This window comes from Asparagus officinalis, chromosome 5 (assembly GCF_001876935.1).
Source record: "Asparagus officinalis chromosome 5, Aspof.V1, whole genome shotgun sequence".
NCBI classification, from domain to species: Eukaryota; Viridiplantae; Streptophyta; class Magnoliopsida; order Asparagales; family Asparagaceae; genus Asparagus; species Asparagus officinalis.
The window spans coordinates 825,015-838,846 of NC_033798.1; the positions used below are offsets into that span (position 1 = coordinate 825,015).

At 39.7% G+C, this 13,832-nt stretch overlaps 1 protein-coding gene and 1 pseudogene across 1 annotated transcript in view; one reads left to right on the forward strand and one right to left on the reverse strand.

Annotated features, from left to right (window-relative positions):
- Window positions 1-3,583, reverse strand: part of LOC109843928 (protein SAD1/UNC-84 domain protein 1-like) — a gene marked incomplete at its 5' end in the record, with an annotated part of 9,866 nt that extends 6,283 nt beyond the window's left edge. Inside the window, one exon of the mRNA XM_020412910.1 lies at window positions 2,651-3,583. Coding sequence (XP_020268499.1) covers window positions 2,651-3,583 — 933 coding nt within the window. The remainder of the gene's footprint in view (window positions 1-2,650) is intronic.
- LOC109841165 lies at window positions 5,697-12,105 on the forward strand (annotated as a pseudogene).

The following is a 13,832-nucleotide window of genomic DNA, read 5'->3' on the forward strand; positions in this document are numbered from 1 at the left end:
CGTAACTCACCACGCCCAAGCCCGAACCCCGATGTTCAACTCGACGACGCATCCTCCTTTTCCTCTACACGCCACTCCACCGTCGCGCCCTCCACCAGCACCGACCTCCGCCTCAACCACCGCCGCCACCAAAGCTCCCCATCACCTCCTCCTCTACACACGCCGACCAGACCCGACGACAACCAACCGCCGTCCAACTCCTCAAGCTCGTGCAGCACGACGACCCTTCACAAGCTCTTCTCACCCCTCATCAACCTCGCCTGCTCGACGCACAGCCACGTCTCCAGCTCCTACCACCGGATCCCCACCGAGACACCCCGACGACCCCGGGCAACCTCTCCCACCTACGGCAAGCCCAGACAGCGACGATTGGTTGCGAGATGCGTGGCGGAGAGGCGAGAGAAGAGTGCTGAGGTGGAGGTCGACGGCCCGCGATATATGGGCTCGGCTGGAGCTCGACGGCTGTGGGCGAAGCTCAAGGAGCTGGGAATGCGGGTTGAGAGAGAAGGAGAACGAAGAGAGAGTGGAGGAGCTGGGTTGGATTTCTTGGGGAATGGAGGAGAGAGAGAGAAGAAGAAAGAATGAGATGAAGAGAGAGAATGAAAGATTCGTTTGTTTAAAAAAAAATTACCACGGGTAAAGGAATCCATTGCACGGGACTGCTAGTCCCGTGCAATTTCATCTTAAAATTTTTCAGTCAGCAAAATCGACCCTTTTCAGAAGAAAAGGGTCGATTTTGCTGAATATATTCACATGGGGTCGATTTTGCTGTATAAAATGGCAAAAAGGGTGATTTTAAAAATTTGTCCTTTTACATTCTAACAGCTTATTTGATATATAATCCTCCCTCCCTCTCTTTTTTCTATATTTGTGGGTGTGGGCACATGCTCGCGCTTGTCAATTACCGGGAAACATGCTTCAGTCTATGGGACCATATAACAACCATCCTATAACCGATAGAATGGAAAATTGTTTCAATATCTTATATGCATCAATAGCGATTATGAAAACATATTGGAATTGGATGTAGCATAAGCATATGATTCTGGATCAAAAAGTTTTTCATTGTAAAGTGCCCCAAACCACAAGATGCAATTCAAAACTGAAGTTTGGCATTTAGCTCCATCGACCTACATCTGGGCTCAAACTTGGCATGGCCAATGAAGCGAAAACCAGTCTTGTTAACTCCATTAGATGAAGAAAAATGCCTTTGCTATCAGTAGCTGAAAAAGGCAGTACCAGGAGGAAACTTTCAATCAGTTGTTTGGTTTACCATCAACTCCCTTGGCTTGGTGCTAGTTTAGTTCTTTTTAGCTTCTATGGCCTATCTTAGATTCTCAATATAATTGGTCAAAGATATCGTTGAAGAGGCCTTTCTGATGGGCATAATTTACTGTAGATACCATGTGATATCCTCTTTTTTCGTATCTATCTTCATAATTTACACACCCCCAATCCATAATTTCCACCTATTCAAGATCATTTATTTATTTACTTATTCTTTTCTTCCATTTTTTAGTTTCTACTAGTTCATTTCTTCGTATGATATTACTCAACCACTTCATTATTTTGTCATCTTTGACATTTTCCTTTTATATATCACAAGTGGCTGATAATGTTTCTGATTCCCAACTCATGACTTTAAACAGATAGACAAGCTTCACCATAAGACACATCAACCTGGACCATATATCCTCCTATCATGGGCATCAAGGGCACCATCTACCCCCAACAGATATATCCAGTTTCAAAGCTATATGGTATTTACTCCCATAAAAAGGAACGTACATCTTCCATCCTACAAGTATGATTTCTAGTCATATTCCCCAAGAACACATATAGCAGCTGACTAATACAAGAGACATCCATTTATATTTAGCTTGTGAATCAACAAACACACAAATAATAGTTAGCCTGTAGGCCCTGTACGTATCATTCCATTTTTCCATCTTAAATCAACAACTCCATTGACAGGCATCTTCCTATGGTTTCACTTTCATCCACTTTCTTCATACTTCTGGTTTGCCACATCAACCAAAGCGTAATAATACACCACCATCGATGTTCTGAATCATTACATGAACTTTTATGTTGTAGGGTGATGCATATCACATACACACAGAAAATTCAAAGATGATCAATAAAGAGTAAGAAGGGAGGACTTTTCAGAGTTTTGCAGTGTCAAAGAAAAAGAGGTAATTGGAAGGGTTAGATTGAACCCCCAACCCTGCCATTTTTAAGTTATAAACTTGGTTAAACCCACTTAATAACTTACAGGCAGTGGGTCATGATTCAAGGCTAAGCCAGTGCTATTTTCCTTCACTTCCCCATGCTTCTCTAATGTCTAATGTTTCAACATACAACTGCCACAAGTTTAAAAAGAGAAAGAACGGTACCCGCTGACATATCTAATAGATATTGGAGGTAATGTTTAAAAAGCCAAGCCTGGAAAGTTTAACCCATTTTTCGTCATCAATACCACTGCCTAATGCCTACATGATTCAAGATTCGACATGCATTAAATTAATGCATCAAAATGTTAATCTTTGCTTAAACAGCAGAAATTTTTTATAAACAAAAACAAAAATAGAAATTGACTGACAAAGTCCAAGATGTCAAGAGTAAAAGGAACATAGAGAATGAACATTACCTTTGACACATGCTCAAGTGTGACAGCCTCGGGTATAATTGCAGTTCTAAGCCTTATCTGAACATATCCAGAGCTCCCTTCCAAAGCAAAACACCGGCCAGGCTCCCCAAAACTTGGTTCCAGCATCTTATGTGCATTACCATGAACTCCACGTCGACGCTTAAGAGCAGCAGACCAGCTGTCAGTTCCCCCAATACGATAAGGTTGTGAATGCTCGATAACCCTTGCCCCACCAGATGCTAAAGCATAATCAACCCTCCCAAGACCATCAGAAGCATGCTTCTCTATCTCTTTTTCAACAATATTCCTCGCAAAGGCCCGAACCTTGTCCAAATCCACTTCTTTATCACTACCATCAATTTTTTCACTGTTCCTTAACTCATCCCAAAATTCCTGGAACTCTTCCTTTGAGACGAAACCCATGTCTTTGAATTCGCTGAGGGACTTGTCCAAACTGTCAGTTTTTGCGACCAAACTCTTTAGCTCCTTTCCTAACAAGGCACCTTTCTCCTCAACTTGCTTCATCACTTCACTCCTCGCAATCCCAACCTCGTTTCCAATTTTCCTATCCAAAACCTCCAATTGAACCTGGAACATCTTTCCCATGCTCCTCAAAGAGGTCTCAACTTCCGAAACACGACCCTCACGCTCCGAACTCAGAAATGCATTACGAGTAGGATCCTGAATTTTGTCAGCCCACTTCCATATCGTCTGGCCGAGAAATAAGAGAGCTGCGAGGAGCAGGCAGTTCTTGGCGAGAACACTGAGAATAGTCTGCCACCTGGGTTTCTCGGGTCTGGGTACCGGCTTCCTCCTACGAGGAGATATGCTGGCAGAAGTGACTAATCCTTTCTTCAAAAGCGACGGGTCTCTCGGCCTTTCAAGCACGGACTCTCCCCTTATTGTATGGATCAAATCCTTCCCATTTGCGACCAGTTACCCCGTTTTACCTCCCTCGCTCTCCAACTTCTTCTCTATCAGGACTACCGCTCTTCTCCTGGAGTTTGTTTTGGGCGGCTCGGAACCCGACAAAAAAAAAAATTTATTGCCGTCAACTGCTGCAAACAGATAGCTGAGAGCAATTATTGGCAGAACCAAACAAAACGGAAAGAAATAATTAAAGGCACGCTCTTGTTATAGAAAACCACATTTCTCCAAAATAATCACCAAAATTAGCCGGGAAAAAACAAGAATATTGCACACAATTCCGAACAAAAATTGGGCGGCGAATTCCGAAACCCTAGGATGAGAGAGGATGCAGCGAGTAACCGAATCAAGGAGGGACCCGATCTGAGCGCGCGCGCGAGCGAGAGAGAGAGAGAGAGAAACTTACCGAGTTGTAGATCTGCGTCGTCTCGAACCTCGAGGCGGTCGCCTGAGCTGCTCTCGAGCGCCAAAATGAGGAGAACCCTGGGGCGAATTTTTTATTATTTTATTCGGAGATTTTGAAATCGGTTATATACGATGGAAGAAGATGGGGACAGGAAGTGTGGTGGGGTTGGGAGGGCGGGGGGGGTCCAAATGTAGTCGTCAGATCTTGGGTTATTAATGGGCCATTAAGTAAGTAGGCCCATTGGGCTAGCATAGAGTTGGAAGCTCATGTGGGGAAGCTGTTGGCGGTTTATCTTGGCACTGTTTGGCAACAAGAGATTGTGTCTTATCTAAAAGATTGTGTCTTGTTGACTTGGTCAATAAGCTAGTAGAGCTGTTTGGTGACCAAAAATAGGAGGAGATTATTTTGAAGATTGTGTCTTTTGCAAGTAGCTTTTGGAAAGCTACCTCAAGTAGCGTTTGTCTTTGGGAAAGAGCTGTCAATTTTTCATCTTCCGTTTTTGTCCCTAATAATTTTAATTTTATATCAATAATATTGCATGTCCTTTTTAGTCATTTAACAAATTTAAGCTAGTTGTACAACTTCTTTTGCCAAACAGCTAGTTTTACCAAACAGAGCCCTTATCTATTCCTCTGTACAAGTGGGAGAACCCAAGATTCACTATTTATGCTATAGTAATATTAATATAGTAATATTTACTGTAGCAAACATGAAATAGGAAAGAGTCTTTTTTGAAAAAACCACTATAACACACGTGAATACTATAGCAAAAACGGGACACCGTAGCAATCCAAAAATTCCAAAAAAATAACTGTAACTGTTAAAATGAGGTTACTGTAGCTGGAAAAAAATATTCACACTAATCTTATTTGATGCAAAGATACTTGGTGGCTTTTTGGAGAATAAAATAAAATAAAATAAAATAAAACTGAAAATAATATGATTTTGCAGCGCAACCTTTCTATGATATGCCCATCATGCGCTAGGAGTCTGTCATGTTGAATTGCGCGATTTGCTATTCAAGTCTTACATTTTTAAAAATTATAATTATTCAAGTCTTCCTTCTTTAAAAATTAATTATTACGCCCCTTTTTAACAATCATATCTTTAACTCTCTTTTGCTTTTACTTATGTGGTCATCTTTTTTGCTTTTCTTTTCTGCTATTTTTTGTCTTCCGTCTTCTATCCTTCTTTTTCTCCTTCCCTTGTTTTTCGTCATTTTAGATATAGCCTACAGACTTAAGGTGCATAAAAGCCATTTTGTCCGTGAATTGTTAATAGAACTCCAGCTTCATAACAGGAGAACTTTGCAAAAATCAGAAACATGTCTTTAGCCAGAGGCACCTCCTTTAGCATGGATGATGAAAGACAATGTACGGTGACTATCCTGAATTTATCCATCGAAAATGTGTAAGCTTTTCATGTAAAAGAGAATTTAAACAAACAATGTAAAGTGATGAAAGCTGGCATTGAGACCCACTTTTTTCACTTTTCATCCTTTTACATAGTAAAAACATACAAACAAACAGCCCCTAAATGGTCATATTGGTTAGAATTATTTTTTCCTCACTTCAATGTCAGCTTTCTCCTAAAATCATGTCTTTTTTTTATGAAATCACTTTACAAGCCACCACGTACAACCAATAGCCCCTTAGCCACACCCATTCACCGCTGTCTCCAGAGACGCTCAATAAACCACCCTGACACGGACCTCGGGGGCCCACCACCTGCACATCTTATAGCCGCCGACCCGGCGCATTAAAGCCTCCTCCCCACTCTCCGCGGTACACCCGAAACCTCTGGAAAAAGCGCGAATCTTTCTAGGGTTTCGATGGGATTAGCTGCTGAGGGACTCTGGGCTGGGGTTTTCTCCGAAGAGATCATCGGAACCTTCATCCCCATCGGAATCTACTGGCTCTACTCGGGATTGTACTGTCTCCTCAACGATTTGGATCGGTATCGGATGCACTCGAGGAAAGATGAGGAGTCCATGAACTCAATCTCGAAGGCGACGGTTGTTCGCGGCGTTCTCTTTCAGCAGTCGGTTCAGGCTGCCGTCTCGATTCTCTTGTTCGCGGTGAGCAGTTTTGTAATTTAGGGGGTTTTTTTTCCTTGACCTAAAGTACGGTAAAGTTGATGACTTTATTTATGTTTAAACTGTTTATGGAGAGGAATTGTGGCGAAAACTTATTCAGCTTGGTTTTGACCCGGTCATCTTGTTGACAAAGTCGTTTCTTGGGCAGGGGAGGAGCTGAAAGTTCTTTTCTTGGGATCTTACCCATGTGATTGAACTAGGTTATCGGAGCTTGAGGTTAAACTGCTTCATAGTTTTTTTTAGGTGACTATTTAGTTTGATCTTATTAAAGTCCCTTCCATTACATCAAAGCCCCAAATTAATGGTGAGGGTCGAGCTTTATAATTTTGGGCAACTATTATGGAAAATCCTTCAAGTTTGGTCATTTATTAGGAACTTGTTATCCTTATCTTTTCATTACAAAACCCTCCGCCATTATAGAACTTTTAAAACCCATTTATATTCTAAAACTATTCCCTTATTCCCCTTAACATTTTCCTTTACCTCAAAGACAACATAGACTAAGTAATTGGAAATAGCACCAAATGGAGGCTAAAATCAAGGGTTTGAAGAGATCGCCTTCATCTTCTAGTAATTTTCTCTTTGTCAACAGTCGCTGGTACTTGGGTTTGATTGCAAGATGTGGGAGATGGGGTTTGCAAATGTTTGGGGAAGAAAAGCAGATTATTGAGCGGTATTTTAGGTAAAAAAGAAAAAAAAAACTAAATGGATGTTAACAGTTTCTTTTTAACAGCAGGGGGGCTGTAAATGAAAATTAATGAATCTGGAGTTTCATAATAAGCTGTCAAACTTGGAAGGGATTTCAGAATAGTTACCCTATAATTTTATATTCTGTCATCCAGATTGAGCATGCTTTTCACAGGTCAAAAACCTCAGCTCATGTCACATAGCAGTATCTTGTTTTATTTATTTAAATTTGTTTAAGATGCGTGGCCAGTTGGATTTGAAGTTTTGACTGGCTTGATTTGGTACCATATTGAAGTCCCTTTCACTTTTTCCGAACCTCTGGTGTGGTGATGGTTTTAATTGTATACTCAAACTGTTCTTATGGCAATTGACTTTTCAGTTGGGAGAAAGAACCTATATCTCATGCTGAATTTTGTTAAATGTCTACATTTTTCTACAAGATGCAAATTTTCAACTTGAATTGCAACGAGTTGCCTCAAAAAGATAAAAGTTGCACTGAGGTTTCTTAAGTTTTGGATATATTTACTATTTATGGAGAGAAAATTTCTGCTACTTTGCTTTTGAATTAGGTTCTGGGACCTTGAGGATGATTTCTCTTGTTAAAGTTCTCCGTTGAAGTGAGAATTGAGATTGCTTTTATGGTAATAATAATATAGTTTTAACCCGAAGAAAGAAAGAACATCAACATCATTGTCATGAGTGATGAACGTAGCAAAGACTAGTTCTCAACTTCTCGTATGCATCAAAAGCTGTGGCAGAGCATTAGAATCTTTACCTTTTTTTTATCTTCATTGTATTTTGACAAAATTTTGTGGTAGGTTATATACGACTAAGGCCTCAATAAACTATATAAAGCCCCATCAGAGGTTTTCTCTAAGAAACAAATAATCAGCATGACATTTGTTTTCCCATCTCTTGATGCCCCTAGCCTTTTCCCCATCACTTACACCCTTTGTTATTTTGTATTATAAAATGTCAATTTTGCATGTAGTTAATAATAGAAATCACGTCACTATGACCAGGGCATGAGATAACAAATGAGCTACTCTTGATCAATAGAAAAGTGGTATCTTGCTTTCAGTGTTTCACTAAGGAAGAGATGTTAAGTGACTTGTTTTATTATTTTTTTGGGGGGTGGGGGTGGGTTAGTTGGTGACAATACATGTCTTGAAGGGCGGCAGCTTTAATGGGATTTCGTGTAGTTTGGCGGAAAACAAAAGCTTTGGGGACATGTGATGAACATCCAGTCATAGATAGTTCTGGTTTTACGTATGTGTAACTAGAATAAATGTCTATATATGAAATAATGGATACAAAAAGTGCTAGTTGAATAGTCACTTTGATTATTCTTAGATATACAATAATATAAATTTGTTTGACGTCATAGTTGCCTTAATCTTGTTGTTTGACATGCATAGTTCAAATTCTAAAAGTCTCTAAGCAATAAATATGTTTGTTAAATAGAAAGGGTAAACCCCATAAGGCAATAAAAATCTCCATTTCCATTTGGTGAATAAAAGGTTTTCTGAAATATGTAGGACAATATTTGAAAAAATTGTGATTCAGAGGGATGTTATCGAGGACTGTAAAGCACAATCTACACATAATTTCTCTGTGAAAAAGATAACTTATTTAAGAAAATTTATGAACGTGGAAACATGCACACAAAATTTACTTTCTTTTTTCAGGAAATTTTCGTGATAGTTTTCTCTGAGAAAGTGCATGCATGGGCATGCACATGTGTGTGTGCGCGCACGTGTAATTGACTGGCTAAAGTGGACCTTGAAATGCATGTCCAAATTAAGTGTTAACACATTGGAAGGTTATGTTGCAATAGAATGCACATGGGACAGAGAAATAGTCAAAACACAGGTACACAAATATGTTCAAAAGTTAATAAAATTGGATATGGATTCATTATGAGTAAGGTCTTAAAATAATACAATATATAAAGAACTAGGATAAGGCATGATATAACCTCAATGTTTGTAACAACTATTTGTATGAATAGATGTTCATATAAACTCATAAAAATATCAATTTCCAGTTATATAAACCATGAAACTAATTGTCATTCAGCTTTAAAGTAGACTGTGTCCAAGGTGGTTTACTGCCGCTAACGTTCTGGCATATCAGATGCATCCAGTAACTTGCATATATTAATGGGAATATGTCTGGGACACGATATGGGGCCTCCAACACGCATCGATACCACATATCTGAGGACTAACTCTCGCCCTTAGACCAGAGATTCCGTTTGTGATGTAATACTTATCCAAAAAGTCACAGGCTTAGCTTTTTCTTGAAAACAAACCATGATTCCTGTTACTTCCCATTTTTCATGGGATTGTTTGAAATTTCCTTCTCTGGTCATTGACCATGTCACCATATGTAGCGTGTCCCCATGATCGTATACACAAAGACGATGCTCTAGACTTTCTGTTGGGTTAGATGCACACGTAGTGGGAGGTCACTGATTTAAGTTAACTGGTTTGGTTAATAATTGTCTTCTTCTGCATATCTCCTGAACTCATTACATGTTGGCATACTGCATTTTCTGACTCATGATTTTCCTACATCATTTAAGAATTTCTTTGCTCCAATATCACTTTCTATCTATGCAATAATTCACTTATTTTTATTGTACTATCTTTCTCTTCCCTGTTTTGTAAATAGAAATGGGTTACTATTTTGGGAAAAATGTTAAAAATGAACCACAATTGGTAAGTCCTCCTATGCAGTTATTAAAAATGGGACCGCAATTGGCCAGTCTTTGTCTGCAGTTAAGTCAATAACTTGCTCTTTATCTTTTCTGGTTTGACAGTGGGGAAGACCATTTATAGAGAAGATGGATGGTTCCATCTTGCTAGGATTCTGGGGCTATCGCGAAATCTGCCTGCCGTCTTGCACACACGACTTGTCTTAATAGTATTTTTTTTCCTAACTGCGCGAGCTACTAGTTCAAGCAATGATTTTCTTTTTCTTAGTGTGATATGATTAGAGCAGGACATGTTCAGTTGGTCCCTTATTCTTATTGTGATTAAACTGAGGTCAATTTGCATACGGGAGGCTAGTAAGTAGAATGGAGGTTTCCATTATCATCCCTTCTTGGTAGTACACTCTGTCATATTATGTTAAGTTTTGCTGTAAAAAAACATCTGCTAGACTACGAGTTACTTTTTAAAGTTAAATTTGAGAAGTGAATGAGTTTGAGCTGACCAAGAGGGGTTGTATATTGTACTCACTGACTGTAGAAGTCAAATATAAGTTTATTCATGGTTGTGAATATGGATTTGCGTTTTACTGTGCTCTCTATTTTGTCATCTGTTGCACATGAACTTTTAATCAATAATTTTCTTCATAAGAAAATCTCGTTAATGAATACCCCTTGACTAACTTCAATTGTGCTCAACACCACTAGGCTTTTTTATTCTATTAATTGTCATACACCTATGTCGCATGGGTACTTCTACAATGAAACCTATCTATACCTGACACGTGCCGTAAACCGCCACTCCTTTGTTACTTCTACCATGTAACGTACCTATAATAGATACCACCACTCCTTGAAAATATACATGTGTTTGGTAAGACCTGTACTCAGTTATATAATACATACTTTAATTTAAAATACTTGTCAATGTTGTCAGACACTTCTTCAGTGTTTATCTTGTACTTCACATCCATTTCCTGATTTGTTGGGCATGGATCTGGTTGTTTCAGGTCGTACCGTGCAACATAGTCGTACACTAAATTATTTCGCTTTCTTTATGCACATTCTTATAATGCTCTGCCATGTTTGATCATCTGTTGTTTGTTTCTAGTTGATACTGTGGGTAATGAAGTTATGCCGTTTCTTTTCTTTGTATAAACTAATACTTCTTCGAATGGGGAAGATTTCTTTATCGAAAAGGATTAGTATTTAATCTTACTTTCCTTAAAAGCAACATTTTTGCTTTGCTTGATTTTAACATTATAATGCAGGAAAACTCGAATCATCTGAACCTAGCTGTGAAGCCATGGTATAAACATTATCAGTTACTCATGTTACTTTATGATTTTGACTCGTCATAGTGCTACTTGGCTAGTAGATATTAAGAGCACATTTTTTTATTTACATGTTGAGCATAATTTGAGCATCATTATGATTAGTTTGGACTTTCACATTTTGAGTGTAAGTTGAGCATCATTCTGATTAATCCAGACTTTTACATTGAAGTTTTTGTACCTGACTGGGGCTCTAACCTGCTGTTGTTCTCTTTCTTTCCCTTTCTATTCAGGCAAATGTAATAGTAATACAATGATGTCACCAATAATATACTTGCTCTTTACCATTTATAGAATAGAATATATATCCCCGAACAGAACCTCCCGCATGTGAGCTGATGTTGTGATCACTTCACTTGCACGGTTGAACAAACATCACGTTGCATGTGGTATGTTCTGAGGGGATTTATTATCTATAGGATACATTATATGCTACAAGAACCCAGATGGTCACATATACTATAGCTAATTCCAGCCTATGATTCTGTACAGGTTGCAGGACACAATGAAGATTCACCACCACCTCAAGTGTCTTCCGTTCTAGTCTATGCCAAACAGTTTCTAGTGGCAATGCTCGTCATGGATACATGGCAGTACTTCATGCACCGATATATGCACCAAAACAAGTTCCTATACCGCCACATTCATTCCCTTCACCATCCGGCTAGTAGTCCCCTACTCTTTCGGTGCCCTCTACAACCATCCAGTTGAGGGGCTCCTACTCGACACAGTTGGTGGGGCCCTGTCCTTCCTTTTTTCCGGTATGTCTCCAAGAACCTCCATCGTCTTCTTCTCCTTTGCCACCATTAAAACTGTGGATGATCACTGTGGGCTTTGGCTGCCTGGTAACCCCTTTCAACTTCTCTTTCAAAATAATACTGCTTATCATGATATACACCATCAGTTATATGGAAGCAAGTATAACTTTTCCCAACCCTTCTTTGTAATGTGGGATAAGATTCTTGGAACCTATATGCCATATACTCTTGAGAAGAGAGTAGAAGGTGGTTTTAGAGCTCAACCTTCAAAGAACGATTAATGTGCATTTTGTAACCTGTAGATTCTTGCAACTCCCCTCAAGTGTATTTTGCTCGACTTAGACAAATACATGTATTCTAATGTAGAATGCGGAAAGCTTACCTTCGAACAGTGACGGTTGTTCATGTATAGATCTGGTTATATTTTTACTGTATTCTGTCAAATTCTTGTAATTAGCGCCTGCATCGTTCAACTGTTCTCATGTGAGGCTTTCAACACGTTTGTGTTAGGCTGGAGATCGTTATCTTTTTCTTCTGAGTTTTCTCCTTTTGATATCTTTGATTTCCAGCTTGATTGTGTGTGCTGTTCCAGCTAGAAAGAATTCCATAAATGGATTTGATTTTCTGTGTTAACGGTTTCTCCTATAATTAGTAATGCTTTTACTAGCCGATGAAGTTCCATAAATGGTGAATGCTGCTTTCGTGAATGATCCAGCCAGCAGATATATTGACGGATACAGATCCACTCAGTTACCGAATTGAATGTTACAGTACATATCCTTGGGGCCTTTTGGAAAGCCGAAGGTGGCGATAATTACTTTTTCTGTTTGAGGAATTTTTTGAGTAAGCTTCAATTTAAGATGGAGATTGGTTTGTGCACCTTGAACTCTAGGTGTGGATCTACTTGATGAGGCCGTTGGTCGGATTTATTATGATGCGTAAAGAAAATTGAGGAAGATGATTTCTGCTGGATCAGGGGATTTGAGGTCTTCTGTGGTTGAATGGGCATATAGTTATCTTATATGCATGGGAGTCCTATATCATGCTGTATACGTCGAAAGAGTTCACCACAGATACAACTACTTCCGCAAACTATCAAAAAAAATCTCAGCGACCAAAAAGACTTCATAATCATAAGAATCTACTAAAATTTGTACATATTCGTCCAGTTGAACTGTCCAGCAGCCAGAAAATATTTTATCAAGGCCAAATGGACTCAACAGAAAACTTCCCATCACCAATTGGATCCTCGACCAAACCCATCTCCTCCTTTTTCTCGTTCACCGTCGGTTTCTCCTCTGCGCCTGTTGCCCCGCTACGACAGTTCCATGACGAGCATTTGAGCGATGGAGAACAGTTGAGCGATGGAGAACGGTTGATGGCGGCGTGCAAATCTAAATTTGCGTGGTCGGGGTGGAGGAGCTCAGAGAAGAGAAGAACAAGAGTAGCCATTGGTAAAAAAACACTAAGGGGAGTTTTGTCGGTAGAGATATGTTTGAGTACCGTGATCGTGTTTGTGTGTATAAATAAGAGAGATGAGATGCTGTTTTCTTAAGAACGCCCACGGGTCTAGCAGCGCCCTGTTTCTTGCAAGCCTGATTTTGTTCGGTCAGGTCTGAAGAATTCTAGGAGCAATAAGCAGCATTGGGTTAGTTCTAGCATTTAGCATCATTGATTCTTTTTTTTTTTTTTAAATTGAGAAAAAAACCGTGGACCGTGCGTCGAGTTGGCACCAGTGGTTTTCGGTATGTACACGCGTTGTGGTACGCATCGCAGTCGGAGCCACAGTTTGGGACTCGGAAAAAAAGAAAAAAAAAAAACCACGTGCGTTAGGAATGTGGTCCCTTGAGGCCTTGATGCTGGCTCAGTACCGTTAGATATCTATGGAAGAATATTTTTTGACTTTTTTAGGATTAAATGATTAATTGGAGAGTGCAATCTTAATTTGTCGACATATAATGATATAAAACAAAACAAATGTGGTGTCAATGCTGAGATTGACGTCGTATTTTCTTTATGAATGCTGAACCTGCACATAACCTGTTTTACAGAAATGAGCATGCTCACTGATCTCCGTCCATCTCTTCGGCCTCCGCCTTCACCTCGAACGGCACCAAAGCAGCCCTGCAGAGGGGACACGTCACCCTCCCAAACTCAATCCACCCATCCAGGCACTCCCTGTGGAAGACGTGCCCGCACCTCAACTCCCTCACCTCCTCCCCCTCCTCCACGCAGCTCAAACAAAACACGCACCTCACCTCC